The 21572-nt window shown below is 35.9% G+C and overlaps 2 protein-coding genes across 3 annotated transcripts; one reads left to right on the top strand and one right to left on the bottom strand.

Annotated features, from left to right (window-relative positions):
• Positions 1–5099: 5099 nt before the first annotated feature.
• LOC106177640 (uncharacterized) lies at positions 5100–14524 on the bottom strand. Of its 2 annotated transcripts, XM_086996922.1 has the most exons (6): positions 14465–14524; positions 8184–8336; positions 7092–7295; positions 6658–6672; positions 6303–6323; positions 5102–5928 (listed from the first exon to the last, which is right to left on the bottom strand). In XM_086996922.1, the coding sequence occupies exons 2-6, from the start codon at positions 8248–8250 to the stop codon at positions 5543–5545; spliced, it is 693 nt and encodes a 230-aa protein (XP_086853048.1). In that variant the 5' UTR covers positions 8251–8336; positions 14465–14524; the 3' UTR covers positions 5102–5542. The 2 variants fall into 2 exon arrangements, with proteins under 2 accessions (XP_086853049.1, XP_086853048.1); XM_086996923.1 differs by lacking the exon at positions 8184–8336 and having other exon boundaries at positions 5100–5928.
• LOC106168908 (heparan-sulfate 6-O-sulfotransferase 2-like) lies at positions 14488–21547 on the top strand. Its single transcript, XM_013548166.3, has 4 exons — positions 14488–14604; positions 16398–16843; positions 17215–17396; positions 17711–21547. The coding sequence occupies exons 2-4, from the start codon at positions 16526–16528 to the stop codon at positions 18786–18788; spliced, it is 1578 nt and encodes a 525-aa protein (XP_013403620.2). The 5' UTR covers positions 14488–14604; positions 16398–16525; the 3' UTR covers positions 18789–21547.
• Positions 21548–21572: the final 25 nt, after the last annotated feature.

Below are 21572 nucleotides of genomic sequence, written 5' to 3' on the forward strand. Positions count from 1 at the left end.
AGTCTTTGATAAAATTTGATTATTGGAAGGTATTATCTCAAAATGTACTGATATCTTGATTTCGGCCATTTGGTTTTCTGCTAAAATTGCTAAAGTTTGAGGCACTTTTTCAATATCTTCTGTTGTGTTTAACACACTTTTTAAAATTTGTATGATGAAAACAATATATGCTTAGGATCCCTATACAATTTTATGGCTGTCAACCCTGCAAAAAGAGAGTTATGAACGCTTGAACATTGCTTGGTAGAAATATGAGTTTGGGGGGTGGGGTTATAAAAATGGGCGTGGCTCGTAAGTTTGTGGGTTAAACTGAAATTTAGTAACATATTCTCAATGGCAAATGACTGGTTTAAATAAGTAAAATTTCAATTAATTTTAAAAAGTCATCAGTTTTGACATATTTGCTTATGAAGTGGCTTTATTGACCGAAGCTGAAAATCGAGCCAAAAATGGCCAAAACATATAATATCATATTATAATTATATCCAATGCTTTCTTTTGGGATTGTTGCCTTCAATCTTAATATCTCCTATATATGCAACAATATTATGAATTTGGTTGAAATCTGTTGACCCCCACCTTGCCACCCTCTGACTGGTCCTATCATGGATACACACTTAATTGTTTACATCAATTTGCGGCTGTAAAAAGCTTTTTAAAAAGCTGCAGCCGCTTCTGCCAGCCACACATTATAGCGCATTACCGCCTCTGTTCTATGAAAATCTAATGATCAGTTTGACGAACGCGTTCAATTCTACTAATTGCTGTATTTCCAGCGTGTTTATAACACAATTACCAGTTGTGGCAGGATTACAAATTAGTTTTCTACGTTGCCGTGCTCGAAAGCTCTTTCTTCCACTTAAGCTAATGAAAGTTGCTTCTGTTTTAAGTCCCTTCCAATAATGAAAGTACCATGCACTGCTATACCAGTTTATGTATTAGTATACATGACAGATCAAATGTGCTATAAAGTATAAGTATACTAATATATCGCCTATATTCATCCAAATGGAAAATTACTTTTTTGAATTATTCAAAAGTCTTTCTATTAACCTGATTCAATTAATCGGCATGATCGACGTCCCATTCCGAACAAAACTGGCATTTGGATGGAGATTCGCACATTTTCCAACATCAACGGCCCCTTTGTGTTGTTTTATTTCTAACGTTTAGCTGGCTCTCTCTTCACGGCTATAGGTGGAACAAATTTAACTGTGTCAAAGAAGGTACATGTATTCCAGAACAAAGACGCTTTGGCAACCACCACTGTAGTGATTGGCATCAGCAGGGGGACTAAAAGTTAAAATGAAACTTGAGCAATTTCAGAGATCTTGGATTTCAAACGGTTTTATCTGATTGCGCCAATGGTTCTTAAACTGACTGTTCGGCACATGGTACCATGTAATATGACTTCAAAGGAGCCAACTGTACACGAAGCACATTCCACTGTGAATACCAGTTGTTGAGAAAACATTTTTAAAGCACCACTAGCGACAGCGTGTAATTTTCACAAAAATGAAAATATCTCTGAAAGTGGTTATTCGGGCTGAAGAGCAAAATTGGCCTTTTGTAAAGCACACCAGGGACTCAGACAAGTTAATTGTGAAGAATAGTTGCATAATTCCATCGAATGCAAGAATAACCAATTCAGGTACATTTATAGAACAGTAATCTGTTGAGTCTAGACTCGTTTGCTAGGTAAAAGATCAATAAAGCAAACGACTTTAAAAAGCAGCGGAGCAATTTTCACATACTTTTGGTATTGTCATGGCAGAAATCAATGTCATTCCACAGGAGATGATACTGTCTACAAATATCTCTCTAAATTACACTTTGTGGGACAATCAGTTGATGGGTCATTATGAGGTGGCAAAGATAACGTCTCCCATAGCCGTAGTACTCTGCGGCGTGGGGCTTATGGTAAATGCGGTGGCTTGCCTTGGCATCAGAAACGTACGCCCAGCAACCACGCCGCACCACTTGCTGCTTCTGTGCCTAAGTTTGGCCGATATGGTTCTCCTTTTGCTCTTCTTAACAATGAACATTTCCTTGCTGACAGTCGTGTATCAAGATCCGAATATTCCAAACAGCACCTCCAGCTTTTTATGCCAGTTCTTCCTCAGTACAAAGCTATCTCTCGTCCCGTTTATCGTATCCGTTTTGTCAGTTTTTGGGATTGACTACAACATCAGCGTGGCAGTGCGTTTTCCTCTGACGTACAATTCTCTTGTCACAAAATGCCGCGTGCATTTGTATAACGTCGCTGCTTGGACAACGGGCGTAGCCATTGGTGGGATCCCTGTATACGCAGCGCTGTCAAGCACGCTTGTAGCATCCGGAAGACATTTTGGCCTCAAGGAGTTCTGCGGCCATCTTCAGCCTTTGGAACCAATCGTAAAGTACACACTATTCGCATTGCTTTTCTTGGGCGTCGTCGGGACACTTGTGATAAAGATCCGTTTATTCGTGACAATTAAGCGTTTGCTTTGCAATTCTACAAATGTTGTTCCGGTGAACATCACTTCGAAATGTTCCGCTAGTCACCTGTCCAAGATTTCCGCCGTCATGTTTTTGAGCTTGGTATGCTGCTGGTTACCATACTTGGCGATGTGTTTTATATACACTGCCATTGAGACTTTCTGGGGTATCGGACTACAGTATTCAACCTCGTTTTTGCTTTTATTTCACTCTTTGTTCAATCCATTTTTGTACAGCCTACGTATGCCAGAAGTTAGGGAAGCAATTTTAGGATTGCTGGCAATCCCAAAGTGTTGTGTGCACGTGTAAAGCGTATTCAAATGAATCGCCCATGCAGCAGAACAAACGCTTCTGATCTTAATGATGTTTTATAATATGACATCAGGTTCTATCATTTTGATAGTTTTACCTAAAATAGTATTTGTGAGATGAGAATTTAAAAAGAGAGTTGTTGTACCACTATTCTTTTTGTCTCTGTATCATCTTCTGATACTTTTATCATCTTTTTGTCTTTAGGTTTACAAGGTTAATGTCAAAATCGGGTACCATGCAGTTAACCTTTCTTTAGGTATTAAATGGTGAAAATGTTTATCAGTGGACACTAATTTATGAGAGGGCGATTTATTTGTTTTACGTAGAATGTCAACCTGGTTCAAATGCACGGAAAACTATATGCGTGTGGTATATTATTTTAGTGCCATAAACAAAATATTTAAGAACGTGTGCTCTTAGGCTGTATTCCCAGAGCTTTTAGATCGATCTATCCCCGCGGGGAGTCTCACTAGATTACTGTCAGATAATCCGGCTTAAATGTCCGTCCCGCCTACTACAAGCTGTAAGGGGGTAATTAACTTTCGTGTCCGCTCGGCTGACAGCTATTTAGCGTGAACCCCCAGTGAGTTAGGTCGATCTAAAGTAGATCGATCTAATCTCTGGAAATGGGGTCTTACTTAAGAAACTCCTTCTGCAAGCCACGAGAGCGTATAAATATGAATAATGTTACAATAATTGTCTCTCATACTTCATCTTAAGTGAACAATTGGCAACTTGTTGTATGTGTAGTTTGCATTCAGTTACAAAAGATTTCAAGCGAATTTTCACTTAAGTTGAGATGATGTGTTTGTAGTAACTTGATGTGTTTGTATGACTGTACATACAGGACATTAAAAGAATTAGAAACGAAATGTTATCAAATGATTTAGCTGAATTAATTAGTTTTATGTTTCTTATAAACCAGTGAATAACAGAAAGATGCAATTCTAAGCAACTTGCACAGGTACACGTAAAAATTAAAACTGTATCTATTTTTACAGTTCAGTACCTCACATTTAACAACCCTTTGTATCAAAGATATAAAGATCTTCGCAAGTCCGTCGAAAAAGCAAGCAGATCTGCAAACAGTCTTCACACCACGGTTACTTCGCTATGATGCTATTTTATGTACTGTTGCTCTATTTTATTTCTGTTGATGTTTTTGAATTAATTACATATGTATTACTTCTCGGAGTCGTTGTTCAAACACGAAATTATAGTTTTTGAGTATTGTTAACACGTTTTTTTTTTCTTTTTTTGAAAAATTATATCAGATTTAACGTTATCCATCTTATTAACTGTACGAGAAAGCCAGCAAGTGTCCTTAATTCTTTCCTCTCCGACTTACCAGTAGGCCTAATACTGATTATTTTGAAAATATTTTTTTTTTAATGCAAAGCTACAAGATATCATAGATAAAGTAAACAAGAAATTAAACAAAATTTGCCGGTTTCACATCCAATTGTCTTACACTATTGATGTAGCCTATATAAAACCAGGGGCGGATCCAGGATAATTTGAAAGGGGGGGGGTCATGATGCAAAGCTCCCCCCCCCCCCCCCCCCCCCCCCCCCCCCGTTGGCATGGGATTAGGGGCCCGCTTAAGGGCCCCGAAAATATTTGGTATTTTAGAGAGCAAACAGCGGTTTAGTACTATAAATCTGCTAGTCAAAATTCTAATTCAAAGAGGGGAATATTAGTAAGGCTTTTTTTCAGAAACTAAAGGAGGGAATGCCCTGCCCCCCCCCCCCCCCTAAATCCGCCACTGTGTATTGCTATTGTGTGTTTTATGCAGTGGCGTCAAATGGGGTTATTATATTCACCCTATATTTTTCGCGCTGCACCTTTGAGATTAAAGCTATTATTAAGTTAGTATAAAGTTTAAAAGCTTTGATAAATGCATTATTCTCGCATTTGTCGGCCATATTGGAATTTTCATGAATGTATCAATATCCAAAAATTTGCCAATTGTGACGTTTTTTTTTTTTTTTCTTTTTCTTTTTTTTTATGTAAAATGCTCGATTGTTTTACCATATTGCTGGCATTTAATCCATCAAACGCAGACAATTTTTTTTCAAAAAAGTTGGAAATTTAACCAATTTTATTAAATTAACCAGTGTGTTTCAATTTTATTAATAAACTACCACTTTCTTTGTGAGATGGACCCTGTACTTTCTTTCTTCTCAAGTCGAGTTTATATAAGGACGGCAAAAGGCACCGAAGACAATTACTAGTTTCGCAATTATAATTTATTAAAACAGAAACGCATTAAGATATATGTATACACGATAGGCTCCTCGTGGATAAATGCCCTTATGATTTTAAGTGCCTGGTGGGTGTTCAGTGACAAATTACAGACGTATTCTCTGAGGGCAGGTAAGTCATCAGTTGGGGGGGTGTTCTAATATAAATGAAACGGCCTGTACCTTTGAGTGATTGAAAAATCTCTCTATATTTAACTTTTTATAGTTTCGTATAATTAAGTATTTTGAGAGAAAATATAAAAACTAGCAATGAATTGGCAGAGATTTATTCATGGCTTATGTAAGGATATAATCTTCATCTCAACTTTTTAGAATTCATCATTTTTTAGAATTCATCAGCGAGATACTACAGTATGTCAGTGGTTTGGTCTTTACGATAAACTTGATATAATCTGGAATACAAATGAAGTCTCTGGCAATTCAGTTATTCTCGAGCAGGTCATGCCTACAGTTCAATTTCTTGGTTGCGCTCAACGACCGTGAAATCTCTAACAAGTGATAGAGACCATAAAGGTCCCTTCACTGGTGTCGTACCCGTATACACCTACTGCATACGTTCCACTGGGTAGCTCTCCTCCGGGAATCTGAATCAAAGAGGTGAAACCAACACACCCGTCGTCGTTATTGTACAGACTGTAAACTTGGTAGATGTTGCATGTCTGACTCCCACCGGATTCAGTATTAGACAGCGCATCACAGGCAAAAAGAGCCAGCTTTGTGTCGAAGTCGACGGTGTTACATGTGGATATGATGACATCGTTACACCCGGAGTAGCTGATGTAGTATCGCAAAGGTACCAGATCGGTAGCTACATACTGATAGCTGCCGGAAAAGGTGTAAGCTGTACCATCACACGTGACTTGTTGAAGGTCCGCTGAAAGTGACAAATATACAAAAAACTAGCATATTTTAATTTTCACAATGGCCACCAAAACGAATTATTAAGTAGTAATATTAATTTATTCAGACATTATATAATATATATAAGATAATTGATTCTGTAAGAGCTATAATAATATTAATAATAATAAAATTTAAAACGTGGATGTAAAACGATTATTTTAATAATTTTAATTTCGATCATTCTAAAATATAATATACTAAAAAGACAGTAAGTAAACATTTGGAAAAGCACAACAGTAATCTACGTAGCTATGAGACCACAAACAATTTGACATAACATCGTTTCTTCCTTTTTGTTTGCTTTTTCTACAAACTGCTAAGTGCTTTATAAGATATCATACTTACGACACTGTGTTGTAAGTTCAGCTGAAAATTGATAAGAGATATATAAGAAAAGGTTCATTAATATTATACATACAAATAATCTATATATTGTACTACTTCTGCCAGCACATTTGAGTAAAGAACTTACCTCCCTTAACATGAAAACACGCGCACAAGTCCTCATCATAGCAACTTTTTATCTATTTGCTAAACTTTATGAACGAGCCTACATGTATAACGTGGACCGTCAGCTAATATCCACTACCGCAATAAATTATCGTAAAAATCAGAATTTAATAAGCTTGCAGGTATTAGCTACATAGGAAGCAAACTACATGTACATGTCACATTATTATATGTTTTACGTTATACTTACGGCATGCCAGTGGCTCTAGAAGAAAAAAAGAAAGCAATATTATACACAACGGTATGTCAGTCGAATAATGAAAGTGGGGGTATCATCATTAGAGCTGCAGTGAAAAATATGTAGGATTCCATGATAACTATTGTTTGGTGATTAAATAAGTGCAATTATGGGTAAAAAAACAGACCAGAAGAAATAATTTATGTTGAGTAATACCAAAAGAAAAAAAGAGGGTATTCATTACAAAAATAAAAGAAACTGAATAGCAAGCTTCTTTGTCACAATATTCAATTTTTAATTTAAGTTACAATACGCGTTGTTTTTACACACACACAAAAGAAAAAAACTATTTCATCTATAAATGCATATTGTGTTATTATTATTTGCAAATGCGCTTAATGCAATAGACTTTAATTGTGATGAAAGTCCTCACATCCTCCACCTACCTAGTGCACCTGGAACACAAATGTCTTCTTCGGAGCAAGGGTCCAGTGTGTATCCTTCAGCACAAATACAGGACCAGGGCTTGGGGCAAGGTGCAATACCTTGGCTATTTGGACTAGGGGTATTCTTGCAGATCGTCACGTTGTTTTTGTCAGTCCTGCAGCACCTTGTATTGTTCCCGCATAAAGGTGGCATATCGGCCGTTGCTATAAAATAAAAATCCAGAATGAATAGACAGATTAAAATTTCGGCAATTCATGGATGGCTAAAGCATGAGCAGTTAATGGTTTCCCTTACCTTCCAAAAAATGACAGGATATTTTGTCTTTCAACCCCTCCTCTTTTCCTAATGGTGCTTAATATCGAATCGAAAATGGAAATTCAAATGTTTGTTGAGTACAAAAAACTGCCAAGCATGTCTGCCGTGTCAAGCACAAACTAGATCTCCCCTCTCTAAGATACATTTATATAGAAAGGGTGGCTTCCAAAACAGCGAAGATTATGAACGATACTGCTTACCCTGCGCATGAACTTTTTCAATTTCTCCTAAGCAAATGGAGACTTTTATATTTTAGACGAGGCAAACTGCTTTTAAAAGTTTTTATCCAATCGCTACATCTATTTTTGATAGTTTAACTTAATTTTTACCGATTACTCTAAACTTTTTTCTTTTCATTTATTTGATCCTGCATAAATCCAAGATGTTGAAAAAGTTTCCGTTTTTATGTGTATTTTTTACAATATATTTAGGCTAACAATGGTTGAATAACTTGATCATTATTATTATTATTATTATTGTAAACTAGAAGACCGTGAATCAAGTTCATGTCGGAATATATGGAAAGACTTTTAAAGTCCAAACTGTAAAATGTTTAAAACCATAATGCTGTCGAAATAGGGACTGATAAAATGACGTTTGCTTTTCTAAATAACAGACTAAACCAAGTGACTAAATATAATTTGCTTTGCATTGTGTAAACTCCGCTAATCTTCCAATATTTTAATAGGTATGACTTCTCCTTTGCCAGTCATGACAAGACAACTTTAAACCATATCATCAATCTTTGAAGTAATAAAACAAAGATTAGTACTTACGGGCACCGTCGACTGCACATAGTGACACCGCCATCAAAACCAAACAAAGGGCCATTGAACTGGTCATCTTCACCTTCAAACGATAGTTCTGAAGCTGCTGAATTGATTTCTGGCAAATTGTTGATCTACTGGTTGTCAGAGACGACTGTGGATCTGATAAAATGTTCAATATACTTATCATTTTATAGAAAATTCTCAATGTTGGCTGTCATTTACTGTTTGAGAAGAAATAACCAATCACTTGCTTGCGAAATAGAATTCGCTCACTGCGCATTTCCTCACTATCCAATAAAATTATCTGCATCTTAATTTTTGGTGTGTTTGATTATCATATTATAATGATTTAAAATTCGTTTTTTTTTTTGCACCCTCATTTTTGCAACCCCCGCACATTTTGTACCTAAATGATCGTCCTGTAAGATATGTCTATAGACCTGCATTTCTACCTTCTGTTAAACCCAGAATATGTAAAAAAAAAAACACGCGAAATAGTTGGACCCCAATCAAGTCTCTTTAATAAAGTTACTTTAAGATGCTAAATTATTTCATTTGGACTCACTGTCGACGCTTTCTTAGCACTATTGGATACGGTCGCTTTACAAAATGATGTGATCAATTCTTTTACCCCATAGTTACTTTGTCATATTGGGGGGGGGGGGGGGGTTCCAACTAGCTCCGGTCTCCCCTAACATCTCACGGAAAGGCGTTGCTTTAACGAATTTAAATTGTGATTAAAATTGACTGTCTTGAATATCTTATACCAAGCATAGTTGATGCCGTAACAAATCTAAATGATATTAACAAGTTAATATTCTTGTTTAAATGATATCAACAGGTTAATATTCTTGGTAAACGTGTTAACAATGCATCTCTTCTTAATATTTTATATCTTAACTCTGACACCATATTTCTCTTTTTGCAATCAAAATATACACACACTGGACAATAGAAGTGTCACCCCCTGAATCAGAGTAATCAAAGTTATAATGCCTGGTCTACGTATAATGTGACTAATGAGTATAAAACCGCTGTACCATGGAATTGTATTGTTGGTCTTTTTGTGAAATTTGATGTTAATAAAATGATACCAGGAGCATATCATTCCACAGTCATTTTTCTCCCCCAAAGTATTGGTTCAGTAGGGGTGACACTTCTATTGTCTAGTGTGTGTAGTTCAAGCTGATCAATTGGAAAATTAAATCATTTTTACAACTTGCGGTATTGTAATATGTCTCTCCACCATAGGTTCTGTGACTACAGTGCACAGTGCTAAGCAGTAAGCTCATTAACTGTGCTGGGAGAACCTGTATGTTTGACAAACACTCATACACATATTCAAACAGATTTGATTTGAGCAACAGAATATCAATATACACTGCATAGGCAAAATGAAGCTAAAAGAGAAAAAAATCAAAAGTAACAATTTTGTATTCCGCCAAATGCACTTAAGACTTAAATGTAAGAAAAGAAGTAAATTAACAACATGAATATTTTTATCACGTTATGCATACTAAAAGTTGTCTGCAGGTTCATTTCTCTTGATTTATTATAATTCCCATGTATAGCTGGTACATTTTGTACTGGTCTTCATCGGACTCGGAAAAAAATGAATTCACAAGGAAGGACAGGAATGGACACTTGCGTTTACTGTAGCTGTAACTTATCATATTAGCTCAAATTAGAATAGTTGCTTATCAGATAAATACTTATCTTTTTCATGTTCCGTCTTTGATTTGACTAGATAAATTAATGTACATATAGTGCAACGTGAAAGCGTTTCTGTAATACCTATACATAGGAATAGTGCCGGCAAAGTTCCCAACATTTTTACATTTTTAGCTGTGACTTGGAGCCTTCACTAATAGTTGCTACTTGGAAAGACTCCCACCTATCCCCCCCCCCTCCCCCCCCCCCCCCCCCCCCCCCCAATTCAAATTTTGCCAGGCTCATTTACTAGCTTTAGGAAAATCTGCTACTCGGGTTAATTCGATGATAATTAATTCTCTCAATTCTACCCGCATTATCTGCTTCCCAGAAAAGCATTTTGCTATACATATTTATTAGAGTGCAACATGGGGGAGAGAGCAGAAACTCCCCATAGGTTCAAATTTTGTCCCCCCCCCCCCCCCCCCCCACACACACACACACGTCTTCCATTGTAAGATACTCGTCAGAAAATGGCTCAAAATCTATTAAATAATATGTTGGTCCATCGATAAAAAGGGACCTATTGTTTTTCAAATTTACCATGTTTATTTAGCCCATCTTCGTTCTTTACTATAATTTCTCGTGACAAATTGATTTTACTTGATAATTATTTCCACTCTACCTTCATCGTAGGTATCTTTCTGCGTTCATGTTAGTGTTCATTTTTGTAAGTGGCTGCCAATATGAGTTGATAGTGGACAAATTTAAAAAAGAGGATTTTACTTTGATCATACCGAAATCACAGACGGAATATTCTGTTGAAATAATCTATCATTTCTGCAAAAGTGAAGAAATCGTATTAGCCGACCCAAAAAAACAAAGATTTGGCCACGAAGGAGAGGAAAGAATATACTAGAAGATAAAACATATCTAGGGTTAATTCCATGATAATTATTTCTTTCAATTCTACCTGCATTATCTGTTTTCGGGGGAAAAGCACTTTGTTAAAGAATGCAGCATGAAAAGAAGCCGAAACTTACAACGAGCTAAATTATTGATGTCACCCCCTCAAGTCTTCGGTTTTTGGGCACTCTTTTTGAATAAGACTTGCAGATTTTAAAATGTTTATTGTGACCCTCAAAATATCATATTAAATTATCTTCGCAAATCATTTCTGTGAATCATCCTCGAAAAGAAATTTGGTATTTTCAAACCAATGTATCGAACTAATTAATGGAATCTGTATTCTTGCATTTTTTCCGTAGATACGCCTCTTTGAAAAGAATATACAGGTAGGTGTGATGGATATACACGAATATGTATTCCAGTGTACCTGTATTGCATATACATGTATTTGCCGTTGAGAAAAACATCTTGTCAAAAAGTAAAGCATAATTAGATAACCAGCCTGCAATCACGCCAACGCCTTTCGATTTAAATCATTAAGTTAAATAGTAAGACATAGAACATCAATTCATATCTATGAATCGATACGCTCAGAGCGCTCAGAGCGTCTTTCTACTTTATGAATTCAAATTTCAGATATATATTTTTGCAATTGTACATTATTTCTTATGGGAATGATGGTTACTTTTGATAAAGGTACATTGATTGCTTTTTAATTAGGGTCAAGAATAATTTTAAACGAAAATATAAAAGATCGACTGTATAATTTCATCTGATACTTTCTCTTTCTACTCGACTTGGTGTTAATGATTGAATCACAGAGGGGAAATTAGAATGGGTTTATTCATAGCCATACTGTCTCTCCCTAATTCCCCACGTCAACACACCTGAGCCATTAGTTGTCAGCAGGAACCTGTTGATGTTTAAACTGAAGGTAACATACGGAGATGGTGAGGATTTTGATGACACAGATTACTGATATTTACTAGTGATAAATCAACACCAAAAATGCCATATGACGCGTTTGAATATAAATATAAAACCACTGATTCTATGTACCTGTCTATTTGAACTACACAGGTTTGTGCCTGTTCGGTTCATTATTAATGGACCGACACAAGAAGAAAGCTGTTTATCAAGCACCCTAGCTGTCTAGTACAAAATTTCACTCTGCCGCTCTCTCTTTCTCTCTCTCTCTACATGTATCTGCAAGTGCGTGGTACAATTCCTTTGCCCGTATTTTTGCAACTGTACATTATTTCTTATGCGTTGAAATGATATTACTTATGCTGATAGAGGCCTATTGATTATATTTTAAGGCCAAGAAAAAGTATAATTGAAAGCAACTTTGATGTCTTAATCGTTAAATAGCTATAAGCAGACACCTGTTGCTCGAACAGTGAATCATGCATCAAAACTTTCTTTGCATAAAAAAACTGAACCCAACGTCCAGTCACCTCATCTTTGAAGGACTGCTGGAAATTCTGATGGAGTTGCCAAGATATCCCTATTTTCAAACTTGCAAGAGTAATACATGTAACAAAGAATTCGACCAATGACAGTGAAAAACTTTCTGGCAAAACTTTAACTTTTTTTTAGATTTCAAGACACCTTTATCCTACATGGACATAGCTGTTAACAGTAAAATAAAACCATCAGAATGAAACAGAATGAGACAGCAGCAGTGAAAACAAGTGAGTTTTTACAAACGTTTCTTTGTCAGAGTTGGACTTAAGATAATAATAATAATAATAATATTAATGGGCAGATTTTTCCTAAAATTTGTACAAATCTTAGATAATAAAGATAACACACAAGAAGATAACTGGCTACGTAACACAAGTTTAAATATATTCACGGTAGTTTGTAAGGGGTCACTTTCGCAAATGTACAACGCATATGCTGGGGGTGGTGGTTGGGGGGGGGGGGTATGTCTTTGGCACGCCTCTAAAATAATGATTAAAAAAACGGATCTCCTCAGCTCCCCAAAATGGTCTTGCAAAGGTCACCATTTTTAACTTTTCACTCGGATAGGGTTGGACGAGGGTATTGAGAGCCTTCTGTTTGTAGACAATAAAACGGGTGACCCTAACACCACCCGCTTCTCTTTCTCTCCTTCATTATTCTAGGAAACAATGTCTCTTATAAATGGAAAGCATTTTGCACTTAAATTTATTCACAACAGATAAAAAGTTTAAGCTACATGTATTTCTGGCAATAAATGCATAATGACATCAATATGAAAAAGTGTAGTAAATATTATTGTTCTGTAAAAAGTAATAAAAAAAATAGGGTAACAATATTCCCTTTTGCTCGCAAGCTCCGAGCAAGCGTGATGGAAACTAGATCTGGAGAGTGACAAGGCAAGAGTTGGAAACACAAGCCCCCCCTCCTCTCTCACTATCTCTCTCGTCTTTCAATAATATATCTGCTTTACTTCACACCATCATTTCAATCTACAGTATTTCTCTATGGCCTGCATTTTTTTTTTAGGATATAATCAAACACAAAAGACAAACTGGTTAATCCCACTTGATTTTCTTACTTTCCACTAGACTTAGCGTAAATGAGTATATCACGGAAGAAATGAAGAATGAGATCGAGTTCATTCATGGCTTTATACTGCACCCTTCCTAATCCATACTGTACCAAGGCAACAGATTGATTTTTTCTAGATATTTACAGATAATGTCTCTGTCTATGGTCAATCTTCTTACTGGAAAATGTACAAAATATGCCTAAAATATCTGCCACCCTGGTAGAGGGCGCCAAATCCTCACGCCTTTCCTTATTAGTTATCAGCAGGTACTGGTTGGTCTTTAGATTGAAGGTAACGTACGGAGATGGTGATGATTTTGTTGATAGATTACAAGTATTTAACCAAAGTTCTACGCAAATGCCATAATGCGCTTGAAGGCTAGTATAAAATTAAAACTGCTGATTATGTGTGCCTATTTGAGCTACACCGATTTGCGCCTGTTCGGATTATTTTAATGGACGGACAGTTTTATGTCCGACATAAGACGAAATCAGTTTATCAAGCAACCGCGTTCTCTAGCACAGAACTTCACTCCATCTCTCTTCTCTCTCTCTCTCTCTCTCTCTCTCTCTCTCTCTCTTACCTGCACGTTCGTGGTAGAATTTCTTTGTCCGTATTTTTTCAGCTGTACATTATTTCTCAGAAGTTGAAATGATATATTCGTATTACTTAAGCTGATAGAGGCACATTTATTATATTTTAAGGCCAAGAAAAAGTATGATTAAAAGCAACTTGCAATATATTAATACTCAAGTAGCTATAAGCGGACACCTGTTGCTCGAACAGTGAAACATGCAACCAAGTTTTCTTTGCATAAAAAATCTGAACCAAACGACCAGTCTCCTCATCTTTGAAGGACTGTTGGAAACCCTGGTTTAATTGCTTGGACATTGTATTTGCTTTTTTTATATAATAAGATGGAGGTGCTTAGATTTCATTGGTTTATATCCTTTTTTCCAACTGTCAAATTATTTGACCACTGAGGTCGCTCACGTTTCCATGCAATATTGTTATTTGTACTTCCTATAGGTTCGGTTTGTCAGCAGGACAAAAGTTCAGCAAATGGTTTATTCTAAGGCATTTCATGCATCAAAATAATCACATTACGCACGGGAAATTGAAAGTAAAGGAACAATTGTTAAGTGAGTATTGAGGAAAGAAAATGATAATGATAAAAATTGCGATTTACCGGTAATTTACGATTCCTTTTCTGAGTGTACTGTGACTGACAGGGAATTCCCAAATGACGTCACTCTAGTAAGTCGTGGCGCATGCGCATCACAACAAAGCTAAAGGAGCTTGTCTGTTAGTCGCGTATGAAGAATGAGGGTAAGAAACAATTTTATTGATTATTATACTCACGGCAGAACGTTTGTAAAACGTGAAATATCACGTACTCTTAATTGTTACTCGATGCATATTTTCAATTGGTCTTTTAATTTATGTGCAGAGTAAGGGAAAGAAGAGTTGTAAATGGTAGACCCACGGAGCAATAGAAAATGCCTGTTTTGGGGCTTACATGCTACGGTAATGTTTAGAATGTAAGGCCGAAAACTTGAGATACCCATACACAAGGCATGGCATATTGTTCAGTTTTAGTTGCTTCAGATAATAGGGCAAATGAGGTTGAATTCTGGTGACCTCAGAAGCCAGAGGAATGAATATGAAGTATGGCAGTGAGTGTGGGTCTCCATGGTTATCTGTATGCGTTATAACCTCCCATATAAAAGTACTTCTAGTTTTACCACCAGTGCTATCTCCATTAAGCTTGGAATTTGATATTCTTCCTGTTGGTTCCTTTCCAACATTCCTCAGACTCAAGACGAAGGCTCCGTTTCTTTATGTCCTGAATAATAATAGGCAACAGTAAATAACATTATAATAGCATGTTGTTTTGTCTTTTTACTTGATATGCAATTGGTTTTTATGCACAACTCTGGTTGTAAAAACGAATTATTTTCATCAGACTGACAAGTAATCCCCATATGCCTTATTCAGCATAGGTCAACAGAAGAGTTGCCCTTATCTCTAATGTGTCTTAATTATTGTTGGTTAAGCTTTTTGGCAAGCCAACAGTAGATATCTCACTTCTCTCTGTTTGTCTATGCCAGGGAAGGTAGTTATTCGGACAAAGCTTTTGCCAAAGACCAATACTAATTCACTTTGTATAAATGAGATTAAATGTGCAGTATTGATTTGATGACAGAAGGTGTCAAAAAAGCAGAGGAAATATAACTGAAACAACATTACCTGAAGTTTTCCAAGCTAGGGTATTCCTGCCAAAAACTCAAATCATAACATGAATTTCCCTGGGATAAATTACATTTTCCTTCCAACTTACCAATCTTTAATCTTTCGTTTCTGACACTCTCCATAACTCTGTAAAAATTTTGAAAAAAGCCAATGATCAAAACCCACAGTTAAGCCCAGGTTTTCCTAGCTCCTCTTTGGATTTATTATATTGACTTGACATATGACAAGACTCTTGTGCCACATCCAGCATTGTTTTCAAGATGGCAAACATCCAAGGTTGAACAGGGAATAATGTTTTGTGATTATTTTTTGCTATATTGATTAAGGCCATTTACTAGTAGCTGTCAGTTTATGTTTTAAAAGTTTAGCTGTCATTCTATGTTTAAATTGCCCTCAGGTAAGTTCAACAAGAAGCAGGTTATGCTCTTTAAGACTTACAATGGATCAAAATCCTGGTTGGATCACTTTAAACTTAAAGGAAGTGTGATTTTGGTCATATATCTATATACTGGAACATTGCTCCACATTACACTATTGTCATCCAATTCAGGCTGCCGTACAACTGTATTTTGATTAATTTATAGTCAGTCTCATTCTTTACCAGCTGTTACCAGAGGCGTATAATTGATGAATTAGATTTGGATTCAGCTGTGTAAATTTATTTAAAGACCTTTGTATATGACATTTAGGTGTAGTTTTAATATACCTCTACAAATAAATATATGAATTATATAGTATTTGCCATTGTTAAGCCATATAGCTTTGAAATTAATTATGTTATTCATTGCATGCACAAAAAGAAAAGGAAAGTTAAACATATCAGTAATCATTTTTATGATGTCAAATTTTCCATATCTTTTATATTCCAGAGAAAAAAATCCAGGATACTTGCAATGGGTTGAACAAAGTTCCCACCCTCCAAGTTTCTCATTCAATTCAAACAGTAGGACTTTCTTTTACAATGTCCACTCAAAGGACATATTCATAAAAACTAAAAATGAAAGAAAAGAAAATCGGGAAATTAGTTTTAGGTGTGTTAGCCGTCCTAGTGCTTTTGGGGTTCCTATTCATGGGTTACTTCTGTGCCGACCAAACGTGTGCCTTAAAACCCGGCTCCCCTACGCCGGGGTACCTTCACTTTGATGTGCAAGCTTACCTAAAGGGGGAGCTACCTGCCAAGGTGTTTGAAGAAAAAGACTTGGAGAGGGATTTCCAGGTGGATTTGGAAGACGGGGACGTGATCGTCTTTCACCATATGCAGAAGACTGGAGGGACTACATTTGGGAGGCACCTGGTGAATGATCTGCAGCTTAAGGTAATATTCACAGGAGGTTGAAAAACTGGTATTTTTGTCTGCTGTATCATCCTTTTTGTTGAATTATCTAGGTTGAAGTCGCTGAATGATTGAACGCATTAATGAAACTTTGAAAAAATGTTCAGAGTTGAATTTAGTATTTTACCCATCTAAAAGCTATATAGAACTACACCGGATACTCGGTAGTATTTTATTCAACATGTAGTGGCTGCTGATTCATTCAGATCTATTTTATCTTTAATTGACCTCAGGTAATTGCTGTTATCATATTTTATTATTGACATTTCACTATGATCCTTGTTATGTTGTGCTCCTTTCTTATGACAAATAAGAAAAAAAGTTAAAAAACTGTTTGGTAAATTTTATTTTAGCATCCCTGTAGAAAAGTGGATGGAAGGAAGCGTTACGACTGCCAGAACTCTGACCATCACGTGTGGCTGTTTAGTCGTTACTCCACTGGTTGGCGATGTGGCCTCCATGCTGACTGGACCGAATTACAAGAATGTGTGGACAGGGAGATGGATGCATTTGAAGGGAAACACAGGACGCGAAGGTTTGGGTTCTTGATTTGTAGGAACATAAGGCTTTGATGATATGACTCAACAGATTTAATTTTGTTTGAAAAACAAGTGTAATCTTAAAGAGTATGTGACTCTTAAATCTTTTCATACAGCTGGTTTATAGAGTGAAGAAGTGAATGCTATTGATCTACGTACAAGGTAGATGCCCTAGTGATTTACTGCTTATAAAATATGCTATCAGTATAATCTGTCTCTTGCTGCATCTTTGCCATAATCTGCTTCTTGGTATTTAAAATGGTTGAAAAAGTATCACTGTCATTTCAAACTAGACATATTTCATTTTCAGATACCATTACATCACTATGCTACGAGATCCTGTCAAGCGGTACCTCAGCGAGTGGATGCATGTACGACGTGGCGCCACCTGGAAAACTGCCCAGTTAAGATGTAATGGTCGCCAGGCCACATTACAGGAAGTGCCTTTTTGCTACAACAGCTCAGACTGGTACGGGGTCACCATCGAGGAGTTCTTGGCCTGTCCTCATAACTTGGGGAACAACCGTCAAACCAGAATGCTCGCCAATCTTAGCGCTGTTGGTTGTTATAACAGAAGCCTATTGCCACCGGATGTGCGCGATAAAATGCTCTTAGAAAGTGCCAAAACTAATCTTAGAAATATGGCTTACTTTGGCATATTGGAGTACCAGCCAGAAATGCAGTATTTGTTTGAAAAGACCTTCCATTTAAAGTTTGGTGTGCAATTTAGTTTGTTTAATAAGACACATATCACTAAGCTAAAGATGAGCAACAAAACAGTAGAGGAGATCGTCAAGGTTAACAGCCTTGATGTGAAACTGTATCAGTACGCCAAAGAACTATTTCTTCAGAGGGTTAATCATGCTCGAAGGAAAGCAGCCAAAGCCCAGGAGACCATTTCACAGTATTCTAATCTCGAGAAAAGCAATATTGACTACATTGTGGACAGTTCAAAACAGGTTGTGCCTAAAAAGGAGGTCCTGAGCAGGTCTGAGGAGAATAATGATGGCAGCAGCAGGTCTGGAAGTATTAATGATAAGACTGAGAGATCTCAAAGTACATTGGATGTTCATGTAAGTGAAACTGTGCCAAAAAAGGTCAAGGGAGACCACGACCTTGAACCTGGCAGGTTTGATGGAAGTAGGTCTGAAGGGATTGATGAACCAAGAAAAAGCAATATTGAGCCCCAGATTGATAAATCTGAAGGAGACCAAGCAGACTCCAGGTTAAAAAGTTTACACCAGGAAAAATCTTTGTTGACTTCCAAACCTGGGATAGACGGGCTCCATCGTGAATCTCGTTCAAGACAAGTAACTGGTGAAAATTACGATGACTCGGAACTCGATATTGACGAGGAGGATAATGACGATGAGGATGAGGTCAAATAGGTACCTTAATGAATTTTGGAAAAATGAATTTCATCTTGATGTGAATCTGGAAGAAGTATTTTCTTTGCGTGAAGCGATTGGAAAAAATTGAATGTGGTAGAGTCTTTCTGAAAAAAAATTAAGAGAAAAATAGTTTGCCGGTTATTATGAACTGTTAATAGTAGAGTGAAAAAAATAGTCCTAGTCTGCAATAACAAATGTAAATTTAAATCACGAAGGACTTCCAGTCATGAATTATTTGTTCTATTACATTACTGTGTACTTTTGATTTATTCAAATCTTTATATTCATCAGATTTTACAATCTAGATTTCATGTCAGTTCCCATTTTTAAATAGGGCTTAGGGGAATTGTGCATTATTGTGCTAAGTAAACTTGGAAAGGTTTTGGAATGTTGTAGGTCCTTGGACATCACATCCTTCAAAGTCCATGCATTAATATATATTGATGATTAATATTTAATGATGATTCTGTTAGATGATGATTAAATGAAATGAAAACCAGGGACATCAAATAAAAATCATTGATGTCAGTGATAAAGCATCAAATACTAGGTTGAAACTTAAGATGCTGTCCCTTACAATTAGTATTATAAATGTCCTTTCTAAATAACTGAACAGTATTAACTTTGTGGGTTGTTGTTTTGATTAAGTAATGATGAATTAATGTACAGAAGAATTTGAGGATAAGGTAAACTTAAAGCTTTGATCCATCTTAAGGCATGGGCCAGAAATGGTTACATTTTCATTACAAAGTACCCAATAATGCACTATTTATGAAATAGGAAATATCTTAGTAGCTATTCAAAGAGAATTTGAGGATAAGATAAACCTGAAGCTTTGATTCGTCTTAAGGAATAAGCCAGAAATGGTCACATTTTCACCACTAACTACCCAATAATGCACAATTTATTTATGATAAAGAAAAATATCTTTTTATTAGCTATTCAAACAAAAATTGTGATGACTTAGTTCTTCTTTGTGCCATATTTTAGACTGTAAAAGTTTTTGTGTGTAAATAAGCTATGGGGAAAAGAAGTGGTTGTATTTAGTACTATAAGCTTTAATTATTTTTTACCTATCTGTGGATGTCAGTATTTAAGATTGACATGTTTAGTTCATATGTTCATAAAATCATACAGTGCATATCAAACTGGAAAATAACAAAAACATTTTCCTTCGGCTTCAGCAGATTTTCTTTAAATCTGTGACAAGTGCCCTATCAAAAAAAAAAAATGAAAATTATGATCTATAAAACATTTTTGATAGCCAGGTTTCTCATTCTTGAGCTACTCCTTTATGTAGTACTTAAAAACTGGTGCATTGGGATGCAGCACTAAAACTTTAAAAAAATGTCATTTGACAGTTATGGATAAGACATACTTCGGCTTATATGGAAATTGTTGCAATTTCTTTTCAAGAATTAAGATATATTATATTATGAGTTACTATTATTTTTTTCTAAGGCATGGGTATGTCTTTAAGCTGCAGGTAAAAGTTGTGCTGAAATTATCTGAGTTTGCAAAAACATTTATCACAACAAAGTATGACACCAGTTTCACTTAATATATCATAAACCAGTTTCTTTGAATCTCAGTTTTTCAGGCACCTTGTTCTTAATATGTATAGGACCATCTTCCTAGCATGTTTAACTCTCACTTCTATTATTATTTATTAGAATAATATTTAATATTTAGATAGGTCAAAGGTTTGTTTATAATGAGAGCTTTGTGTCAAATTTGTATCCCTCTAGGAAAAATACTGATTAGGGAAAGGTGTAGTTTTATATACCCTTCATTGCAAATATTATTTGTAGAGAGACGTATATTTCTGATGAATAATATAACATTCAAGGTTTTTGCATGAACAGTAGAGTAAGCTTTTCAAACAGATATATAATTTTGTACAGGTGCTATTTTACTATAGTGTTTAAGCAAGGTTCACAACAGTGTTGTGGGGGTGGGGGGTATTTCTGCTCACAGGTCACTCTGTTTTCGCAGAGGATGGGGGGGTCTGCACATTGTCATGGGTGGGGGTATTTCTGCTTCAGGGGCAAAACACATGGGTTAAGCCTTTCTACCTTTCACAGACAAAATTTAGAAGCGCGGGTTACTATGGGTAAAGTATCATTCAAGTTTAAACCAATTTAATAAGGATAAATAGTTTGTAGTCATTAGTGAAGATTTTATCTTATCATGGACTTAGTCATTCTATCTTAAGTAAAAAAGGGTGTTGAAATAGAATAGTGTCAGATTGCTCTAAGTTAATTTATAAATGGGTCACTTCTATGGTTTTTTTTTTTTAAACGAGCTGATGACATAAGAGTTGAGTTACTATTTAAATGTACCTGCCAAACCCAGACATGAGCTTGTTCTGTGGACATACAGAATTATGCGTTTTTTAATTCGATTCTGATGGTTTCTGAGATTCCCAGCCAGGTGTTAGGTCCCATGATAAATGTTGATTTTTTTTTTTAACCTAGGCTCATATCTGCATGGAAATCTCACTATCTTAGCATATCCATAATTTTATCATATTTATGAAGGGTTTTTAAAAGATTGTTTTTGGGCAGAATTATTCATCAGCTTGGTATAGATACAGTTCAAGTATCGTTAATAGTACAAAAGCAAAACATTTCTGAAGCATTATTTGGCCAAAAGTTGACATTTAAGTTTCATGCATGTCTTGTTGGTGTACGATAACAATCTCAGTACTGTGCTTTTGTATGCTGTTAGTTACCAAATAAATTAATGAAAATGCATGCATTTCATGTTATTTTTCAATAT

The sequence above is a fragment of the Lingula anatina genome, chromosome 10 (assembly GCF_051362555.1).
Source record: "Lingula anatina isolate TDL-2025a chromosome 10, LinAna3.0, whole genome shotgun sequence".
Taxonomy (NCBI): domain Eukaryota; kingdom Metazoa; phylum Brachiopoda; class Lingulata; order Lingulida; family Lingulidae; genus Lingula; species Lingula anatina.

What these genes read in the sequence shown, in the direction of transcription:
- LOC106168908 (XM_013548166.3), top strand. Translation starts at nt 16,526, where the DNA reads ATGAAAGAAAAGAAAATCGGGAAATTAGTTTTAGGTGTGTTAGCCGTC. An exon ending in TGAATGATCTGCAGCTTAAG is followed by an intron (nt 16,844 to 17,214) that starts GTAATATTCACA and finishes ATTTTATTTTAG; the next exon opens with CATCCCTGTAGAAAAGTGGA. An exon ending in GGGAAACACAGGACGCGAAG is followed by an intron (nt 17,397 to 17,710) that starts GTTTGGGTTCTT and finishes TTTCATTTTCAG; the next exon opens with ATACCATTACATCACTATGC.
- LOC106177640 (XM_086996922.1), bottom strand. Translation starts at nt 8,250, where the DNA reads ATGACCAGTTCAATGGCCCTTTGTTTGGTTTTGATGGCGGTGTCACTA. An exon ending in ATGTGCAGTCGACGGTGCCC is followed by an intron (nt 7,296 to 8,183) that starts GTAAGTACTAAT and finishes TTTATTTTATAG; the next exon opens with CAACGGCCGATATGCCACCT. An exon ending in TGAACTTACAACACAGTGTC is followed by an intron (nt 5,929 to 6,302) that starts GTAAGTATGATA and finishes TGTCACTTTCAG; the next exon opens with CGGACCTTCAACAAGTCACG.